The sequence below is a fragment of the Varanus komodoensis genome, unplaced genomic scaffold (genome assembly GCF_004798865.1).
Source record: "Varanus komodoensis strain SLA01 unplaced genomic scaffold, ASM479886v1 scaffold25, whole genome shotgun sequence".
NCBI lineage: Eukaryota > Metazoa > Chordata > Lepidosauria > Squamata > Varanidae > Varanus > Varanus komodoensis.
In genome coordinates, this window is record NW_025335661.1 from 13,771,415 (window position 1) to 13,792,527 (window position 21,113).

At 39.9% G+C, this 21,113-nt stretch overlaps 1 protein-coding gene across 1 annotated transcript in view; it reads left to right on the forward strand.

Moving 5' to 3' along the window:
* The window catches only part of MED12L (mediator complex subunit 12L), a 204,382-nt gene that overhangs the window by 149,889 nt on the left and 33,380 nt on the right, over window positions 1–21,113 (forward strand). Inside the window, exons 20-31 of the mRNA XM_044432963.1 lie at window positions 600–731; window positions 6,472–6,699; window positions 8,581–8,722; window positions 10,207–10,327; window positions 11,386–11,481; window positions 12,582–12,695; window positions 13,808–14,010; window positions 15,212–15,400; window positions 16,563–16,637; window positions 16,747–16,937; window positions 17,514–17,675; window positions 19,786–19,897. Of these exons, the coding sequence (XP_044288898.1) occupies window positions 600–731; window positions 6,472–6,699; window positions 8,581–8,722; window positions 10,207–10,327; window positions 11,386–11,481; window positions 12,582–12,695; window positions 13,808–14,010; window positions 15,212–15,400; window positions 16,563–16,637; window positions 16,747–16,937; window positions 17,514–17,675; window positions 19,786–19,897 (1,765 nt within the window). The remainder of the gene's footprint in view (window positions 1–599; window positions 732–6,471; window positions 6,700–8,580; window positions 8,723–10,206; window positions 10,328–11,385; window positions 11,482–12,581; window positions 12,696–13,807; window positions 14,011–15,211; window positions 15,401–16,562; window positions 16,638–16,746; window positions 16,938–17,513; window positions 17,676–19,785; window positions 19,898–21,113) is intronic.

Sequence of the window (21,113 nt, forward strand, 5' to 3'; positions counted from 1 at the left end):
TTTCTTCACTAAATGGCCAGTTCCTGGGTGGGAAAAAGCACAGCAACCTCCTTTGCATTCTCTGTGGTCTTCCAAAAATTGCTAGAATTCAAATTTAAGAAGCAAATAGACCTAGCCTAAACTTTGTGAGATGAATTCATACAACTTTGATATCAGAATAACTAATATTTAGGCAGTGCAGGCTCTGCTTATGTTCCTTAAAAATATGCCTCTGAAGCTACACATCCCCCTGCCTTTTAAGAACTAGCCTAATGCTAACAGCACTATGGATTGCATGAAGAAGGCTCTTTTCTTCAGGCCATCACTCTCTACCTATTGAGAGTGAAAAACTGATGAGAGAAAGGGCTTGGGCTAGAACACCCCTTCACCCATGTTGACTTTTACCCCTTATGAATGCCTGAATAAGGCTATTGTGATAAATAGATAACAGGGTGAATGGTTTATAAGGACTTAGATGCAAATAATATTTGTATTATCTCAGAAGTTTGGAGGAGTGGCTTAGGACCACATAGTCTGGTTTTGAAGTTCAAAAATTCATGAAAAGGTTTTATGGTTGTCCAATGACCTTCACTTTCAATAATATATGCTTATTCTTACAGGTTATGTGGTGTTGTCAAACATGTTGTTAATCCATCTGAATGCTCTTCCCCAGAAAGATGTATTTTAGCCTATCTCTATGATCTTTATGTGTCCTGCAGCCATCTCAGAAGTAAATTTGGAGATCTTTTCAGGTTGGTAGAATATTACCAATATTACCAACAATATTGTTTGTTTTGTAAGTTGAATTGAAAGTTCATTTAAATACCTATCAGATCTGGTCACTTACATATTAGCAGCTCTTAGGCTAATAGCTGTTGATCTTACCTTACTTTCCAAAGAGAAAATTCTCTTTCAAGGGTGCACAAGCTGTCGTCCACCAGATATTTTGGCTTACAGCTAGCTAGCTAGCTAGCTTGCTTCCTTCCTTCCTTCCTTCCTTCCTTCCTTCCTTCCTTCCTTCCTTCCTTCCGTAGATACCCCACAAGGTAGGTTAGGCTGAGAGTCAGTGACTAGCCCAAAGACCCCAGTGACCTTGTGGCTGAGCGGGGACTGAACCCAGATTTCCTGAGTCCAAGGCTGAACTCTAACCATTGGATATGCTGCCTAGTGCCAATGGCGGTTCTAGACCAAACATTTGGAAAGCCACAAGTTTGCCCATCTTTCATGATAATTTCTGTCCTTTCACAACAGTTGCACCCTGAAGGCTTGATCGGAGTCATCTTGCTAATTACCTGTGGTGGGAATTTCTGTAGGTCTGCCAAGTTTGAGGGAGGCTCAGGCAAGATGCTTCCTTGGGCTGAGGTGCCTCCTCTTGGCCAGCCTCCCCTGCCATGCTGCTCTCTCTCCCTCTCTCTTTCCTTTTCTGCTTGGATTGGCTGCTCCCATGTCTTGTTTCTGTTCTCAGCCCACTGCTAAAAGGAAGCTCTGCAGCCACTGCAACCTTGTAGCATGCCACTGCAAAAGAAGGTTATTTTCTTCGTTAATTCTGCTTAGTGATGTGCAAGCCAATCAGATGCTACTTAAAAAGGAAAAGAAAGACCCTTTCACTTAAAATGGTGTGCCGGGGGCTGCAGCCTTGACTGGCCAGACATCATGGTGCTTCCTTTTAATAGCTGGCCATCAGGAAGAGGAGCAAGAGCTGCCAGTATTTGCCAGCGATTCATTTAAGCTGCTTCTTCAATCGTATGTGCTTGGAATTTTGTGCCATGCATCTTTGCTGCCCAATAAATGCACTGAGTTCTTATTCATCTCTTCATCTCACTAGCAGAAGAGAATAATCCAGAGAATAATAATAGTGCAGGTTTTGTCATGGTTGTTTGAGCACACTGTGTCCCTGACCACCCAATCTGTTCCTAAAAGAATGAAGATTTTAAATTTGTACTGTGTTCATATGAATATAGCTCAACATGGTGGATTTATCATTTTTCCTTTCCCTGTAGTGGGCAGGGTAGGGAGAAGGGTATACCTGCCTTAAGGCAGATATCTATAACCATGCTCACTTCAGGTTATTGGACTTCAGTTCCAAGGATTCCTCAATTGTCCATGCTGGCTGGGGCTGATAGGAACTGAAGACCACAACATGTGGAGGCTGCCTGACAGCTTATACCAAAGCGTGAACTGTTGTGGCTTTACAGTGGCAACGCTTGACATGAGCACCACAGGGAAAACAGTAAGGGACCTTAGTGAGAAGACTGACGAAATGAGACTTCTTTGGTTAACCAATGGATAACAGAGGTGTGTGTGAGCAAGATAGCTATATATCAGTGTGTGTGTAGATTATTGATGGCAGGCGAATATGGTGATTGCATCCTGGCCTCTCCGGTTTCCTCTTTTTCCCACCCAGTGGAATACCTTCTTTCTACCTCTGCAAGGTAAATTTTCTGACTTTGAGGATTCAGCCAGTGTGGTTTGCTCACTCACTCGCCCTCTCTCTCTCTCAGTCTTTCAGTGTTGTTCTTTCTTTCCAGCTGTGAACTGGTGTGGAAAGATCTCCAGCTCCCCTTTCTGAAGTTCGGCCACTTCCTCCAAGCTTGGAAGGGCCTCTCTGAGCCACCTTAGGGTCCTTGGAATGTGCACCCAGGGATCATAGGATTGCCAACTAAAATATGTATCTATCCAAACCAGGCAAATGCACAGTTATATGGTGCATTTGTCCATAGACTGTCACTGTTATACTTTTGTTTGAACTAGAAAATGATGGATATGTATTTTAAATGTAATGACAATGACTGCATTTAAAATTGGATTGCAATAATATTTTAGACACATTTTTCATGTACCCCTAGAAAACCAAAGTGTAAGCTGACTTGGAAGACATGCTTTTAAAGTGTTTTAATAAATAAATAAATAAATAAAATAAAATAGAAAATTGTGTAATGTGCCTAATCGTGGTCCCTAAATTAGGGTGTCTTCAGGAATATATACATAAATCAGTCAACAATCTGTGATCAGTATGTTGGCATCCTATATATAAAATAAAGTACTTAGAGAAGGCATGAAATAAGTAAAAAACACTCTTTAAGAATACAATCCCCACTCCCAGGTCCATGTAATCCAGCATTCTGTTCACATGGTAACTCACCAACTGTTCTCCAAAATCCCACAAGCAAGACATGAGTTCAACAGCACTTTCTTGTCCATGTTTCCTAGTGACTTGTGCACACAGGCATACAACCTCTGATCCTGGAGGTACTGACATCTTCCCTGAATTTTTCCAAACTATTTCAAGCCATTCACATTGATGGTTATCACTGCATTTTGTATCTGCCTTGTACTGCAGCACTCTACCCAAAATATACGGTAGAAGCCATCATTACAGTTCAAACAAAAAAGAACTTAATCTAACGTCCTTAGAAAGAACTGATTTGTCTTGAGATTTTGACTTCTATTGACTCAACTCTTAAGAATGTGGACTTCCCTGCTTTGGAGATGTGCAACTTCGAATTTCTGTTGACTAATTAAAAGCCCCTCATTATCTCTAGTGAGCAATGGAAGTAAGCAGAACTGAGCTGATGCGTTGCCTCTGTTGTGTCTCTGCAGGCAGATTTTCTAATAATGTTACAACATTACACACAGAGTAAAAACATAATACAAGTAATGTTTCAAAATGCATCATACTATAATCTAATAAGATGTTTTTGAAGTTTGACTCTTACCTTGTTTTTACGTCAGGCTTTTAGCGTTTCCCCTGTCTAGTCCTATGCAAGTACCATATAAAATGTCTGTGACTTCCTATTTAGGTTTTGTCATCTTTGTTAAACTTCCCTTTAACAAAGAGAGAAATCAACTCTCTCACTTTCCAAACAAACTGTGTCCTCTAAATTTCCAAGAATTTCATATGAAGAGCCTATTATGGATCCAATAGAGTTTGTTGTTTTTTTAAAGTGCTTTAGAACGTATGTCTACAAAACTGAAATATTTTTCCAGTGCAAACAACCTGTGTTGAAGGAAATTTGTAAGTGTTTCATAAAAGCTGACATGTATTGAGAAAGCCTGAGGAGAGCTTTGCAAAGGGTGGGTGCGGGGGGTTAATTTGCTCTTCTTGCTTAAATAAGAAGAAAGAAAAATGTTTAAGATAGACCCTTTGACTCTTGTCCATTTGTCACAGTACTGACATCTCCATAAATTGAATTAATTTCAAATTAATCAGAGTGAGCCCAATATACTTTGCAGTCTGAAATGGAACTCGAATGTCCCTGCTTCAGACTTTGTTGAACCATATTCCCTGCTTTCACGTATCTCATCTGTTAACAGTTGTATCCTTTGAAGCAAATTTCTTTGCCCTGCTAACAGGGATGCCCTTAAATATCATTGTGCATATAGAAGACTGTAGACGTGGTTGTTCACTCTTTTTATCTTATGGGACTCTTGTGCACTGTTGCTTCTCTATTAGATTACTGGTCTTGTTCAAGTGGCAGTCTTAAAGTTTTAAACTCTTAAATTGCCTACTTCCATTCACCAATTATGTAGCAGAATGTAGAAGAATGTTGGTGTGTGTTGCACTCATACTGGTGCAGTCCCAAACTGAATGTACTCTGCATTTCCCAGCTGCCTTCAGAGCTTTGAATAAACATTTGATGAAATATGTTTGTAGAATGTCAGCTGTTAGTTACTGCAAGAAACTATCAAAACACTTTAAAGGCTCTGAGAGGTCCAGAAAATGACCGCCCTTTCCTCCTTTTCTTCACAGAGATGTACAGCTAATGGCAATAGCAATTTCTTTCTGATGCCAATTATATAATTCAAAGCCAAGACATCTCATGATCTCCATGGCTGATGAATGGGCGAGAGAAGTGCAGCTCTGTTGCTCTTCTGAACCTTTCGGCGGCTTTTGATTAAATTGGTCAGGGTGTCCTTCTGAATCATTTATCTGGGTTGGCCATAGGAGACCAAATGTTAATGTGGTCCTGGCCCTTTTTGGAGAAGATGGTTCAGAAGGTGCTGCGTGAAGATTTCTGCTTCACTGCATGCATTTAGCCTGTGGGGTGCCAGAAGGGTCCATAGTCTTTTTCATATCTTTATGGAACTACTGAAGGAAGTCATTTGGAGTTTTGAGTTGCAGAGTCATCAGCATGCAGATAACACTCAACTTTATCTCTTGTTTCCATCTACATATACCAGGAGGCTGTGGAATAATTGAACCAGTGTCTGAAGACTGTTTTGGGATAGATGAGGGTGAGCAAGCTGAGATTTAATCCAGACTAAATAGAGAGATTCTTTAGTTTGGGAAACCAGCTTCTCTGAATGGAGGTTTACAATTGGTCTTAGATAGGGTTGTCCTCCATTTGAAAGACTCATTGCAGGTGTAGGAGGCTTCCCAGATTTTGTGCAAACTGTGGGAGCTGAGCAGTGTCCTGTTCAGAATGGTGTACCTCATGTGTCCCTTTCTGGACCTCAGTCAGTTATCCATGCAGTAGTGACACCCAGGCTAGACTGTTGTAATGAGTTGTACATGGAGCTGCTTTGGAAAATGGTACAGAAACTTCAGCTAGTGCAGAAAGTGGCTGCCCAAGTGTTGGTGGGAGCACAGTAATTAGATCATATAATGCCTGTACTGTGTCAGCTGCTCTCTGTGTTTCTGAGCCCAATTGAAAGTGCTCAGATTGACTTTTAAAGCCTTAAACGGTTTGCACCTAACGGAGGATTTCCTTCACCCTTATCAGACTGCCTGCACTTTAACACTTCTTACTTGTCCATCTGTAAGCACAATTAAATGGCTGTGTACATGATAGATAATCTTTTCTGCAGTGACCCAAACTTCTGGACTAAGTTGCTGTCCAGAGTCTGCCAAACCCCAATGTGGCAGGTTTTATGAAGGCACTTAAAACTTGCTTCTTGATTCTTGCTTTCCTTAAATATGTTTTATCCGACTAAATTATAGCTGCAATTGTATTGTAGATGCTGCCTTTTGCTGATCCTTGTTTTGCTTTTGTTTTGCTGCTCATATTACTGCCTCAAGTTTTGTATGGATTTTATTATTTGGAGGGTTCCTACCGTGAAGAGCAATGTATAAATCTTTAAAATAAACGATGTTTTGTTTTTAGTGTCCAAAAGAAGCTTAGGGGTCCCCCTCCTCTTCATGTTATTTTTCACAAGAACACTGTGAGGTAGGTTAGGTTCAGTGAACTTCATGGCTTGAACTTGGGACTCCTGATTCTCAGTCTACATTCTAAGCACTACACCACAATTTTGCAGTTGGTTAATGGCTTGGGTGTGAATTCTGCCCCTCCTCACTTGACACAGAAACATATGTTAGTCCTTTCTATAGTGAATGCAAGTGTTTCATTTTGAAAACCAGCTTACTTACTGTGCTTTGCGAAATGAACAATACAAAGATTTGGAAATGATAAAGCCTAAATGTATATGAGTATTGCAAATGACACATGACTTTTTTCTCCTAATCCTGTTTCTTTTATTTCTTTTTGTATTTAGTAGTGCCTGTTCAAAAGTAAAGCAGACTATCTATAACAATGTGCAGCCCTCAAACTCCAACTTGTTATGGGATCCAGAATTCATGTTGGATTTTATTGAGAATCCCTCCATTCACAGCCTCAACTATTCCATGTTGGGCAAGATATTGAGTGACAACGCACCCAGTCGCTATAGCTTTGTGTGTAATGCACTAATGAATGTATGCATGGGCCATCAAGATGCAGGCAGGTAAGGTGATACTGGCAGTTGAACGTGTAACTCAGCTGAATCTGTAGTTTTAGTTTCCCCTTTTCCTTATTTCCGCCTCTTTGTGTTGCCTATTTGTACTTCTCATTATTATTATTTCCATGTACAGACCTCTTTTGCATTGTTCTTCAAGTGCTACCTGACTGGATCAGTCTCCTCTTCTTTCAGACAGATTGAATCACATTGAATTTGTTTGTATATCTAAGCACATGCTGCACACATGCACAAGCTGTGTGTGTTTTTCCTATATTCTCCCTCTAGAAGCAATGTGTGCATCATATACAAAGGGCATGAGGAGTGCTTTTTTTTTTTTCCTTTGACTCTGCTTGAACAGCTGCTTCAAGCCTGATCCTTGCAGAACTGTAAATTAATGAGTTGAACATCTTGCAGCTTGTCTCACAATTAATTTGATTTTTTTCCCTGAACTTTGAAAAAAAGTTCAGGGTCTTTCTGAGATTTTTCCAAGACAGCTCAGATAGGCCTGGGATAGCTTACTTCTAGCTTTGGACTCCTTACTCTAAACTTCTTTTGGTGTATTACTTACCTTAAACTCATCCTGGAAAGGAGAACGGGTGTTGACAGGTTCTCTAGTCCCAGGAAGACTTAACTTTGACATGAGGATGCACATCTGAGTAGAGATGGACAAACTGTTCTCTTTTGGCTTCTACAAATATTGAATGATTTGAATTACAATGCAATCACAATCACAACCATTTGCAAAATTGGAGGTTTAAAGATCTGCATCAAAATTTATGCAAATGTGTATGGACTTCTCCCAATATATGCATTTCTCAAATGCATATATTTGGATATATATATATATATATATGCACACGCGCGCGCGCACACACACACACACACACACACACATTTCTTCCAATGTCTATTTTTGTGGGCAGTTTTCCTAATATCTGGGGAACCATGTCACAAATTTCAGGGACATCTGAAAATCGCAAGGAAATTGTGTTTTGGTTTGCCTATTACTTCAGGAAATGCAAATTAGTTGGTTCATATTAATATGCAATCCAAACACATTCCTTCTCTGCCCTAATTCCTGTTTCTAATCCTGCTTAAGAATGTCCATTCTGCCATTCAGCAGGGCAATACCAATCTGTGCTTTAGGATTTCCGTATTCCTGCAGCATGTCTGAGCATTATCACCCCAGATTGTACCCCATGCTGATATGAGATTTGGGACAGGGGAAGAGCCTATGCTAGGGATGGTGATTTTGTAGCACTGACTACTGATGCCATGGACAGCCATTATGAGCCGGGGTCAAACTTCAGAGGTTTGGGCTCAGCTCAGAGTAACACTTGGCACAGTAACACTTCTGACATTCTAAGAGCAAATTATGAATTTTCCCACCATCGCTGCAACTCATATAACAGCACACATTCTTTTCCCTGCACAGACATTAGCTCCATGTAGGGGAAGCATATGTGAGAGACCCTGTCCATGTAAAGCTTTAAAAGCTGGTAAGGTTCATCGCCGTGAAAGCGGCCAAGGTCATTTATTTATTTTATTTATTTATTTAGAGAACTCATATGCCATGGTCAGAAGAGACAAATGTATGACAGACTTTTGTAGCTGTATCTTCATTCGAAGGACTTGTGCCTTCCTTAAATTGCGGTTTGCAATATGCTGGATTTGAATTATTCATCTTTTGTTGCCCAGAGATGCATCCCATCTGCTCTTCCAAAAAGAAAGCGACAAGCGCCGTGCCATTTGTATAGTTGGTCCCGCTTGACTTGCAGTTGCAGGCTGCCAGGATACTGAGCATAGCAAGCATTTGACTGCTGTGGCACTAGTATTTTCCCATTATTATTTAATGCGTATCAGCTTTTGTTTTCTGTTGCCTTCTAGAATTAACGACATTGCCAATTTGTGTGCCGAATTGACCGCCTGCTGCACAGTGCTAAGCTCAGAATGGTTAGGGGTTCTGAAAGCTCTCTGCTGCTCTTCAAACCATGTCTGGGGATTCAATGACCTTCTCTGCAGTGTGGATGTAAGTGCAGATGATGCTATTAAAAATAAATAACCACCTATGTATTTAAAATACAGCTCATTTTGAATCATCACATTAGCTAGCCCTTTTTTAGTTTTCCTAGCAGAAGCTGAAACAGTGTTTGCTGTAAAGGGGGAAAAAAGGACAAGAAGGGCATTTGGCTTTTACTCAGTTAAACAGCAGAGAGTTTTATTTTTTGAGTACATAAACCTTCCTCGTCTATCTCCTTCTCCTATGTCCAGTTACAGATTGATAGAGATAATGGAACTGGGATGGTTGGTGTGTGATGCTCTAGGCCTTGTATTATTGAAGCAGGTATAGATAGAATTGAGAGGATGTTACTGTTTGAAATCAGGGCGTTGACATTCACCTTTGACTGCCTTCTACACAAATGGTGAGCGCAACCTACTCTCCTCCTCCTCCTGTAGAAGTCTCATAAATGATGCCATGCCCTCTGTTAAAGGAGACAATCATGAGTCAACTTCATCCTAAGAACCAGAGCTGAGGAGTAGTTCATTGGTACTTTCACTGGTACTTTCAGCTCATTGGTACTTTCAGTGCATAAATTAATAGAGTCTAATGGGCAAATGTAAAATACACTCAAAAGATTTCCTCCCTTGACGTGATGTGCTCAACTGAAGCTGCTTCTGGGCAGCAGAACAAGGAGAAGTTCTGTAGCAGCTTATTCTGCTTGTCTTGCCATGCTGAGCTATGGATTCCTTGGCTATTGGGAGGCAGTGCAAATTGTCTCCCATCCCTTCCTCTGAACTGAGGACAACACTGCTACATTTGCTCTCAGTACCACTGCCACATGGCCTAATCTGCTTTTGCTGCATAGCTACATAAAGCCTGCACCCTTTGAATGGTTTAATTCCATTTCTTTCATTGCAAACTACTGCATGTTTTCCATTCTGGTTTAGTGGGCCAAAGAGGATATACTTTGGTAGTTAACATGTAACATTACACTGTGTCATTCTGCAAAAGAAGAGCTGTAGTATATGGTAGATCGCTCGCAAAAGGTTCCAGATTGGATTTCTGACATTTCCATGTAGGGTGGGAAAAGATACCATCCTCAAATCCTGGTTCTGCTGCTGCATCAGTGAAGACACTATTGAGCTAGGTGGATCAATGGTTTGATTTCATGGATGGCATCTTTCTTTGGAAGGTGGCATGAGAGGAAGAAAGCATATCTGCACCCAAGATGCACATGATCGTAATCTGAATCAAATCTTCACATCTCTTCCTCCCTCTCACTCATTCATCCACTTTCTCTCACATATACTTTAAGTAGAACTAACTCTTTCCTTAGTCAGGCACATTGATTTCTGATTCATATGTTAAGATGCCCAAAAAAAGACTAACACCTACCTAATCTGGGATATTTTACATCAGCCATTTCATTTGGTCACTTATAAAACAGTCTTGCCTTGTTTCTATGCAGCTAAATGGTTGTGAAGCAAAATGCTGCTGTTCTTCCCTTTAAGGTGAGCGACCTATCTTTCCACGACTCATTGGCTACCTTTGTTGCAATACTCATAGCCCGGCAGTGCTTTTTCCTCGAGGATGTCGTTCAACATGTCGCACTTCCTTCGTTACTTACAGCAGGTGAGTTGGCAACAATGCTGGGACAAGCTCACTTTGTTCCTTCATGCTAAAACTTTTCTATAGCATCCTTTTAAAAAATGTAGACGAGCCAGGACATTCTGGACACACCTTTGGCCTTTTATAGGCATATTATTGGTATATTGTGAGCATCTTGGAAGTAAGTCTTGGGCCACACAAGTAATGCTACCTTTTTCCTGTAGTATGTTGTTTTTGCCAAGAAGACATTTCTTGCTGTTGGTGTCATGGTGGATTATGTACAAGCCTGAAATCAAGGCAGAGACCAACGTAGCCTTTTTTGGATTTATTTTTTTTTCAGTTGAGCATGCCTTTGCCATGACTAACTGGTGTTGTCTCCTCACAAACATGCTTTCTTCTGCTTTTGAATACTTGCCAGCATGTTGCTAAGTTGTTAGCTGTACTCATCTTCTCACACTCCAATAGCGACACATTAATGCATTTTTGAAAAAATTTGCTTCTTGTCATTTGAGATTCTGCATTATGACAGGCATTTGGTATGCCATCTTTCCTTGGTGTAGTTTAGCGCAGTTTCATATTTGTCTTCCCCTATTTTTCCTCCACATTCTTATGCATCTTGTTCCCACAAGTAACTATTTTTTGACCCATAACCTTTTCTTGTTGCTTCATCCAACACCTTTTACTTGCTTCTGCATATCTTTCCTTTCTCATGATAATATTTTTTATATTTTTCATTTCCATATTTATTTTTTAAAAGTCAACAAATGCATGAATCTCTCTCCCTCCCTCTCCCTCTCCCTCTTTCTGTGTTTTCAAATAAAATAATGCTAAACTGGAAAAGTTAGATAGCAAAGTAGGACTAACTAAAAAAGGTTTGCAAATAAAAACTTCCAATAATTGCTCACTGTGCAGAGCATTTGCTGCGCAAAGAATTTCCTCAGCGTTGCTAGTCAGAATGTTTATTTCTATTTTTGCTAGTCAAAACTGTTACAAATTAGTCCAAAGAAAACCAAACAAGTGGTCCAGCTGATGAAATATGACAAATGAAATTTCATTTTTTTCTGCAAACCTCTTTTCCTCAGCCTGTGGAGATCCAGATGCAGAGCCTGGGGCCCGGATGACCTGCAGACTTCTGTTGCACCTCTTTCGAACACCTGAGATTTCATTGATGCCAACTGGTAATTTCCATTTCTTAGCTTTATCTGCGTGTTTCAGTTTGGAATCTCAGAATTTAAGAAGACAAGAACAGCCCTGCTGGATGAGGTCGAGGGTCCATCTATTCTCGCACTCTTTTTGCACAGTGGCCAACCACTGGATCCCAAAAGCAGTGGAACTCTCCTGTTCAACCCCAGTAACGGTTGTGCATAAGCATACTGTCTTTGATGCTCGATACTGAGATCCGATAATGCTGGCTCCTTGGCAAAGCAGGAGTAGGAAGGCCACACTGGTATAAATGAATAACTCCTGAGGCACAATTTTGTGGCTCTGAACCACTGTTCTTGGAAGGCTGTTATAGCTGAAACAGGAGAATGTAAAATGTTTAGCATGTTCCTGCTTCTTTGTATGCAACATGTTCACAGCGCCATGGACAGAGTTTGTTCTGCCCCTTAGGAGCTGACATAATAGATGCTGAGAATAGTTGTTAGAAATTTGTTTTAAAATTGGCTTGTGTTTTTTTAAAAATTAAATTCTGTATTGTTATTTTATTATTTTTGTTGCCTGTATTTTGTATTGTATTTTATGTGTTGTTGTAAATTGTCTAGATAGCTTTGGCTATTGGACAGTATTGAAATAAAATTAATAATTATTGTTATATAAATATCACCACTGATCTCAGCTTCCTTCTGTTGAACAGTTGTGGAAGTTGTAGCCATGGGTATTCTAAGATATGCTTCTATATGAACTTACCTGGGAATGATCCCCATTAAGCAGAACTTACTCCTGAATATACATGTACAGAATAGCAACATAAAACTCTCTGATGTTTTAAATTATCACAGGTAGATGTTGTATGACCTCATTTAATATCCTAATTCATATTTAGTTTGCTTTAACTCTGGCTGAACTTATTTATTTATTTATTTTTTTGGTAAAAGCCATAAGCCTTCCCGAGACGTTCTGTAGGGGATGGGATAGAAAAGCTTTTAATAAATAAAATATGACATTTTACTTATTAATTAAATCATTATGGGGCCTGTGGAAGAATTCAACATTTGTGTGTGAGCGTGTGTGTGTAGAGAGGGAGAGATGTAACGTAGGATGTTCTTGTTTTCCTTAGGGAAATCTTTCACAGGAATTCGGTCATCTTCTGACCGTCGCCTCTTAAGTGCTGCTCACAACAGCATAGAAGTCGGAGCTGTATTTGCTGTTCTGAAAGCAATTCTGATGCTTGGTAAGATAATTCCTTAAAGTTCTTCATTGTGTGATTAATAGTGCAATCCAATGCATGCCTACTAATCCACATCAAGTCCAGCGGGACTTTTTCCTAGGTAAGCGCATAGAGCAGGGGTGCAGAATTTTCAGCCCAGGAGCCAAATCCAGGGCTCTCAACCCAGTCCTCTATGAGTCCCTAGATAGCCATGCCTCTCCTTCGGGCTCATACTTGTGCATTTTCTCTGACAAACCATCATTTTCCAGTTTTTGCACAGTTGAAATGCTTCTCCAGAATGGAATGTGGCCTTCCAGGCTTAGGTGATGACAGGGAGCTCTTAAGGCTAAAATAGGCTGGTATCTTCTTCCTTGTGCTGTACTCACCCCTGGAAAGCAGCTCCTGAAAGCTTCTTCAGAATGGAATGTGGCCTTCCAGCCAAACAAGGCTCCACCCTCTGCTGTATACCATTACAGCCTACAGCTTAGCACATTACATATTGGGGAATATATCTATGGAATGTAGACTGTAGTTACTAAAAAACATGTCCTCAATTGAATTTTAACTTTCAAGTTCTCAAGAATTAATCTTATTTTAAATAGTGTGTGAGACACTTTAAAAAAGTATTCTTAATATTTAGTTTCTCTTTATTTTCTGCTGCCTGTCCCAACCTGGTGTCCTGTAAACCTGTTAGAGTGCAAGTCCTATCATTTCTAACCAGCATGGCCAGTGTCTGGGGAATGCTGTCCAATTTATCTGGAGGGCACGACAAGGATGAAGTCTGAAGTATGTGCACTAATGCACTGTCAGTTTGTTTGCTAAAGCATGTATGTTTAGGTTTCCAAATTCATTTGTTTTAATTCATTTAGATCCCTTTTGGGCATTCATGAAACAAACATTCTGATTTGTTAGAAATATCATACAGTATTATTAAATCATACAGAAGTAACAGGTCAAGCCCTCCTCCACTCCAGCCCAAAATTAAAGTAATAAACAACATTAAAACAATATACGGCAATGACAGCGAACTAGAATAGCACTGAACAAAAATAAACTAAAAGTGTATTGTACTAAAGCCCAGTGATATTAAAGGAGTAATAAATATTTTTAATTTGTGCGCCTCTTCTGCTTTTTAGGTGATGCTGAAATTGGAAGCAACAGCATCCCCTCTTTGAGAAAATCGGATTATTCAGTTCGAAGATTACTAGGGGATATTAATGACGATGAGATATGGGACACTGCCTCACATTCTTTGAAATCATGTGGAAAACCTGTGTCCATAGAAACTGCTAGTCTCAGTGAATATGCTAGATACGTGCTCAGAAGTATATGCCAGCAGGTAACAGAACCCTTTGTTTTCTTCATTTATGTGGACATGGATTATCTTTTTTCAGAGACATGTTGTCACCATATTCCAGGGATTCTGAACACCCTCAGAGAGGTGTGGGGGCAAGTACATTCATGTAAGGCCAAATAAAACACGGTGTGATACACTGGAGAGGCTGTTTGAGTAGGACTTCAACCATGTTCTTGGAGCAATTACTCTTTTTTAGTCATTAGGCCACAAATATGTACAACACTGACAAGCAGGTGCAGCTTGGCTTGGTATGGGTTGTTTTCATCTTATCCTTCTACCTGTTGCTAACATGTGGAAACTTAGCTTTATTTTTTTCCAGGGTCTTGCACAAGCACACAGGTGCACAAGACCACCTGTCAACCATTTAGCCTAGCAAGCTGATATCCCCCCATCAATGCCTTTGACAATGTCCTTTTCCTCTACTTCAGCACTTGCATACTAGTGGGCAGCTTAAAAAAGTTTGTTGCACAAACTACCAAAGTAATTATGCCCGCCTGAAATTTTCCCTCTCCTGCAGCCACCAGCTGCTTTGGAAGCACTTTTCAGCTGCCACTGCTAACTTTTCCTGTGCCTGTCTGAAGCAAATAAACTCACGTTTGAGCAGGTGAAGTGGTTGAGCAGCAGCCGCAGATACCGTCAGGATCAAGAAGAAAAGGACTGAAGGGCCTAAGTCCAAAGACTGCCTAGCAGGAAAGACCTTGGGTCTTTTTTCTTCAGTAGAACAGTATGCGCAACTTCATTTTGTTCAGTCCAGTGGGACATGGATATTATGTGCCATTGCTTCGAATGCACATAAAGTGCCTTCTTTTTAGGATCAAGAAAGGGTTGTGTAATTTTACTTTACTTTTATTTGTAGCAAGAGGTACTCATATACATATGATTGTCTGCTGTTAAACATTTTAAAGACAAGAAAAACAACATATAATAGTATTTTCATTCCAAACAAATATATTGGAAAGTTTGTATCTTTGTGAGTGCTTGTGTGAAAATCAAATTCTTTGGTCAATGTTTTTGCACAGTAAAATTGGAATCACTTTAATGTAAATTAAATTCTTCATGGTGGTTTTGTCTTGTCTAGTATAAATTTGATACATTCTGAAAAAAATATTTTTTCTATGCATTCAAAGTAGAAAAACATCAATTTTGCTATGTATTAACAGTCATCAATCCAACTCTTTGATAGGAGTGGGTGGGAGAACACTGCTTAAAAGAGCCCGAAAGACTGTGCACTGACAAAGATCGTATTCTGGATCCAGTTCTTTCAAACAAGCAAGCACAGACACTGTTGCAGCTTATCTGTTACCCTCATGGTGTTAAAGAATGTGCAGAGGGTGACAATCCTCAAAGACAGCACATCAAGCGCATTCTTCAGGTAACTGCATGTAAGATGAAATTGATGAACAGCTTGATATTTGATTGTATTTCATTTCTGTGGGTTGTTTTGCTGTCATTTTTTCTTACTCAGGTCAATGCTATGTGATAACTGTGACTCAACAGCAATGGAGCTTAACGGTTTCTGTGAAACAACTTGTTTTGCTCCTGTGAATACAGCATTCCATGCTAAAGGATAAAATAGGTGGTCGGGCCACTTTGCCTCCTACCACAGTGCTCCTGCTGTACAAGCATAAGAAAGGAATCTGGGCATGTGCTAACATGCACACCTAGAGCTCAGCTATGGAGGCAGGATCCTGGGCAAATTGGGCTCTCCACTGTATGGAGGGGCTCGTACATTGTGCTTTGGGCTCCTTTTCACACCAATTATGTGGCTGACAGGGCTACCCACCATAACTCTACAATCTTCATATGTGGTTATTCTAACTAATATATGTTATTATTCTAACTAAGGTATGCAAATCAGTCCTGGTTTTCTGGGCCCAATTCTTCCCTTCCACTTTACTGGAAACCTTTAGTGGGGACTGGGAAATGTACAACGTGATGGGGTCATGACCCTACAGATCATGGAGAAGTCAACATGGAGATGCCTTGACCGGCAGTGTCCTTGTGCCAGGCATAACTTAGAGCATGCTGAGGGCCATGGGCAGCTGTGCCCTCCAGACACTCTTCCACTTACCCTTTCCATGTTTACTAACAAAAATCACATTTTCTTACTGGTAGCTGGGATTGCTCTGACTTAGGCTTGGATTCAAAGGAAGAGTTCAGTGTGCTGATGCTCAGCTTTCACCTCTGCTGGTACTCAGTTGTTTGAGCAGTCAGTGGCATGGCTTCCATAGCAACCATCTTGTGGTGGTGCCTAGGACAGTTTCACAGATTGCCAAATGTGTCCACAGTGCGGATGCTTTGCATGTAGTTCAGCCCTCAGTTAAATGCCGTCTTCAACCATAGGCTAGTTTTAAGTGTCTGTTTCACAGTGATCCATAGACAGCAAGAACAAACAAGATGAACCACACTGAATATGCATGTAGAACAATTCCGTGGGTGCAAACAAATAAAGAGAAAGCACGTGCCATGTTCAATGTCAAAATAATTATTCTTAAAGAGAGTGATGAAAAATATAACGCCTTTGTTTGGCACAGAATCTAGACCAGTGGATTCTCAGGCAATCATGGCTGGAACTCCAATTGATGATCAAACAGTGCATGAAGGAACCTGTGAGTATTTCCTTGTGCATTTTTCATTCAATGACGTATGTTTAAAAATTAACCTAGTATATGAACAAACATGTCATGAATGTGCTAGTTTACTTATGTTTCACTGTAGGGTTCTGGGTCTGTGGCTGAAATGAACAGCTTGTTGGATAATATTGCAAAGGCGACAATAGAAGTGTTTCAGCAATCCGCTGATCTAAACAATAACTCTTCTAACTCTGGTATAGGCCTCTTCAATCCAAACTCTGTTGGAAATGCTGACACACATATTACAAGGCAGAACAATAAAAAGACGTTCCTAAGGTAATGTGCTTAGTTTGAACAGATCATGATGAAATGATATGCATTTTATATTTTTGCAGGAGTTCTACACTGAGGTGTAAACATGGTTGTTTTTCCTGGATTTGTTTTAATCATACTTGTGCTAATTCAAAGTATCCAGAAGCCAACTTTCCAAGATCAGAAGCAGTTCCAGTCTAGTAATTTATGCTGAGCACAGAGCAGAACTAGTGCACACACAGAATTTTTCTGCATATGAGAATTTTGCTTTCACTTGATTATCCACTGCTGTAAAGTGATTCTATACATGCCAAGGAATATGAACATGGAAACTTATGGTTTTGCAGGCATTCTGCACATGCACAAAACTCTGGACTGGGATGTCAGACTGTAAATTACAGCTCATTGAAACCGAAGGACTTGAATTAAAGTTGTTTTAATTATTGCTTGATTTGATTGAACTGTATTGGTTTAAACCTACCTGCCTTGTTTTAAGCAGTTTGTTAAAATCTCTCATGTATATATTTTACTCTCAAAGAAAACAATGAGAATACTAAATGACATTCTGCTTGGCATTTCTTGTATATTTCATGCTTTTAGTTCTTCCGAACGACAAGGTGTGTGGCTAATGGCTCCCTTGATTGCAAAGCTGCCTACCTCTGTTCAGGGCAGAGTCTTGAAAGCAGCTGGAGAAGAGCTAGAGAAAGGCCAACATTTGGGATCATCGTCAAAGAAGGAGAGAGACAGGCAAAAACAAAAGAGGTAGAAATGACCGGAGGCGGTGGGGGGCAATGTAGCTTATTATGAGACTATCTGAAATTTGGCTAGGGACGTAACCTTTTGCTATAGTAACTTATAATCACATTCTTGCACTGTGAAATGAGGAGCTCTTTGTCGTGTAATGATTTGGTTTTTTTAAAAAACCAAAAACTTTACCATGTTTTTCAGACAGTATTTGGGTTTTTTTTTAATACTTGGAAGCTGTGTATGTCATACTGTTCAGATTTTGTTGTAACAAAAATCTTACTAACATATTGCCCTGAAGATATTTTTGCCTGCAACTCTTTGATCACTATTTATGCTGATGCAAACTTATGCGAGTCATACTCTGAAATATCTGAAAGGTATCATGTTGGCAATGGCTTCCTAAATAGTTATTCCAATAGAGGAAAGTTATCTTTTGGATGTGTTTAGAAAGAAAGTGAGCATCTTGCATTCTTAAATAAAATGAATTTTCCTTTTAATGGCCCTGGAAACATTATATTAAAAAGCCCAAACATTTCCATTAGATTTTATGAAAGTAGAACCAAATCTACACTTATTTCACCCATCATTTCCAAAAGCAAAATTCATTTTTCAATAATATAGTGAGTTGTTATCTCAAATAAAATATCTCTTTTTACAAATAAATGGTTCATCCCATTTGGGATTCTGATTATGTATTGAGAAATGCCCAGATAGGTATTTGAATATAATTATTAAAATCAAAACCACAATGATTCACTGGAAAATCCTACAGTATTTTTAGAAGCTTGCATGAATTTGCTCGTCTAAATTCAAAAACCTTCCTCATAAAAATTGTCTTTCTCATCCTTTCTTTTACCTGCATATTCTATTTCATATTTGGGAATTCAAATCTTACTTCCTTTTAACTTTGTTAATATTAAACTACTTTGAACTAGTTCTTACTTAATAAAAACATACTTCGATTAGCAAGACTGGAAGTTATGCCCTTTAAATTGCAATACTTTTTTTTCTTATTAACGTGAATAGTATTGGTGTATTGCACACCCTCTTTTGGCTTAATTGCTGCTACTATGGAAGTGCCATACAAAACCAAGGAACGCAAACATCTTGTTCTTCTCTGCCTTGTACAAAGAAGTCCTTACACACAGAGAACTGTGAAAGATCCTGCTGTGGAGATAACTTGTTTACTTCTAAGAACTTCTGATAAATTAGGAAGTGAGGGATATGCCACACATCGCCATTAACCATTGGCCAAAAACAGTGGTTTTTGATCTCCCTATCCCTTTGGAACCCCTTCTGCATTGATTTGTTTGCCAAGTAACCTTTGCACATTGCAGATGATTTCTGGATGTTGTCTAAGCTGCACCTTACATACATAGGTCACCTGTACAACATTTGCAATATTCTCCTGAGGCTATGGTTATCAGTAAATATAGAACTGTCTTTTGGAGAAGATTGCCTGCCATAAGAACATTAAGAACAGCCTTGCTGGATCAGACCTATGGTATATCTAGCTCAGCATTCTGCTTTTCATAGTGTGCAACCATATTCCTCTGAGAAGTTCACAAGCATGGCATGAAGGCATCAGCCATTCTCTTGCTATTGCTGGTACTGAAGTACACTGCCTCTGAAACCTGGAGTGTGCATGTAGCTATTGTGGCTACCAGCCACTGGTATAAATTATCCTCCATTAGTTATTTAACCTAGCTTGAAAGCCATCTTAGCCAGAGGCTGTCACCTCATATTGTGGCAGCTATTTCTGATCTTCCCACTGAAGAAATTCTATGAGTGTCCTCATAGAACCCCATGGTTCACAAATCCCTGCCCTGTCCTTCATCAACCTGGTACCCTCCAGATATCTTGGACTGTGACTCCCATCATTCCCAGGAAGCAACAGGTATGGCTGTTGGCCATACTGGCTGGGAGTAATGGGGACTGCAAACCAATTGGCAGGGCCCCAAGTTGGGGAAGGCTCTTCTAGCCTACTGTTCTGGGACTGACTTGTAAGGTTTTCACTTACCAAAACCCTTCTAGGGAAAGTGTAGACAAAGGGAAGGAAGGGATTGGAGACAGGAAGTATCAGAATAACACTACTAATTAAATCTTGTCTCTGCCTCTTTTAAAGCATGTCTCTTTTGAGTCAGCAACCTTTCCTTTCTTTGGTACTTACTTGCCTTAAGGGACAGGATGAGCAGCGAGAAGGGCTTCTAACATCTCTACAAAATCAAGTTAATCAGGTAAAAATAAGCAGATAATTCTGTGCTCTGTACCTGATGAGAATCAATTATATTAATGGGCCCAGGCAGATGGGAACCAAAAGTTATCTATGCCACTTTCAGGAAAATAAATGAAGAGAAATGATAGAAGGCTCGTTTAAAAACAAACAAAAACCTCCCTGGTGTTTTTGTGTTTTTAGGAATTGAGCAAATTGCTCAGAAGCAGGGATAGAAACAATCATTAGTCCCTGAGTGACCCTTTCAATGAAGCAGGCCCAAAGTGCTTTTCTCTTTGACTTTTCTTGTGTGGCTTGCCATAGCTTTGGTGTAGGTACTAATTCAGGTTCCAAAGAGCCATTGGGGATTAGCTCAAGGGATTAAGACATTCAGTACAATTATTTAGTCACTTTTCATGGACTAAATAATGCCAGAGCACATATCCACTCTCAGACCTTTCTGCAGTCCAGCTGTAGTTTCCCGTGTGGCACAGAAAACTGCTTTTTGAGGAACTGAAGTCTACAGCTATTTGGTTTACAGAGTTAATTGAATGGTTCCTCAGACTTTAGTCTAAAACTGAACATTAAGGTACATCAAAGTCTGGTCTACATATTCAAGTGGATGCAATGGTAGAATTCTGGTAGGATGGACATTTCAGACTGCAGATAGTACAGGTATTAATTTTGAATGTTTCCCAATATAAATAAATACATTGTTAAAATCCCTGAAAATAAAACATGCCAATAAAGCAAAATGTAAGGGAGAAAAATTTATAGCCCAGCCTCCTCCCTTTGTGTTACTTTCTACATTCTGGAAGAGGTTTCCTACCCAGGTGCCACCTGAAATCTGAGCCTAACACCACATTACTAATGGAAATAAACAGGATTAAAATCAAAAGGCCTTGTTTCCACTTGATTTGTTTAAGGTTTAGGAGTTAGTTTAGAAGATGACAGAACATAGCATGGCTACCATTCGCTCCTTGGTTTCAGTGTTTAATTCCTATGCCGCTATCCTGACATGTGATCTCTTTCCCTTGGGTATAGTCCCATGGCCATCCCAGTAATGGCTCGATGAAATGACATTGTGGACAGGGTGACTTGTGCTGCTTCTTCAGCCACTCCCCAGAAATGGCAGTGTCGGCCTGGGAGGGGATCTCATTCTTTGCCCTGCTCATGTACTTCCTGCATCTGGATGTTACTGAAGTGTTATAGGATCACAGCACGGGATGCAGCTCACATGT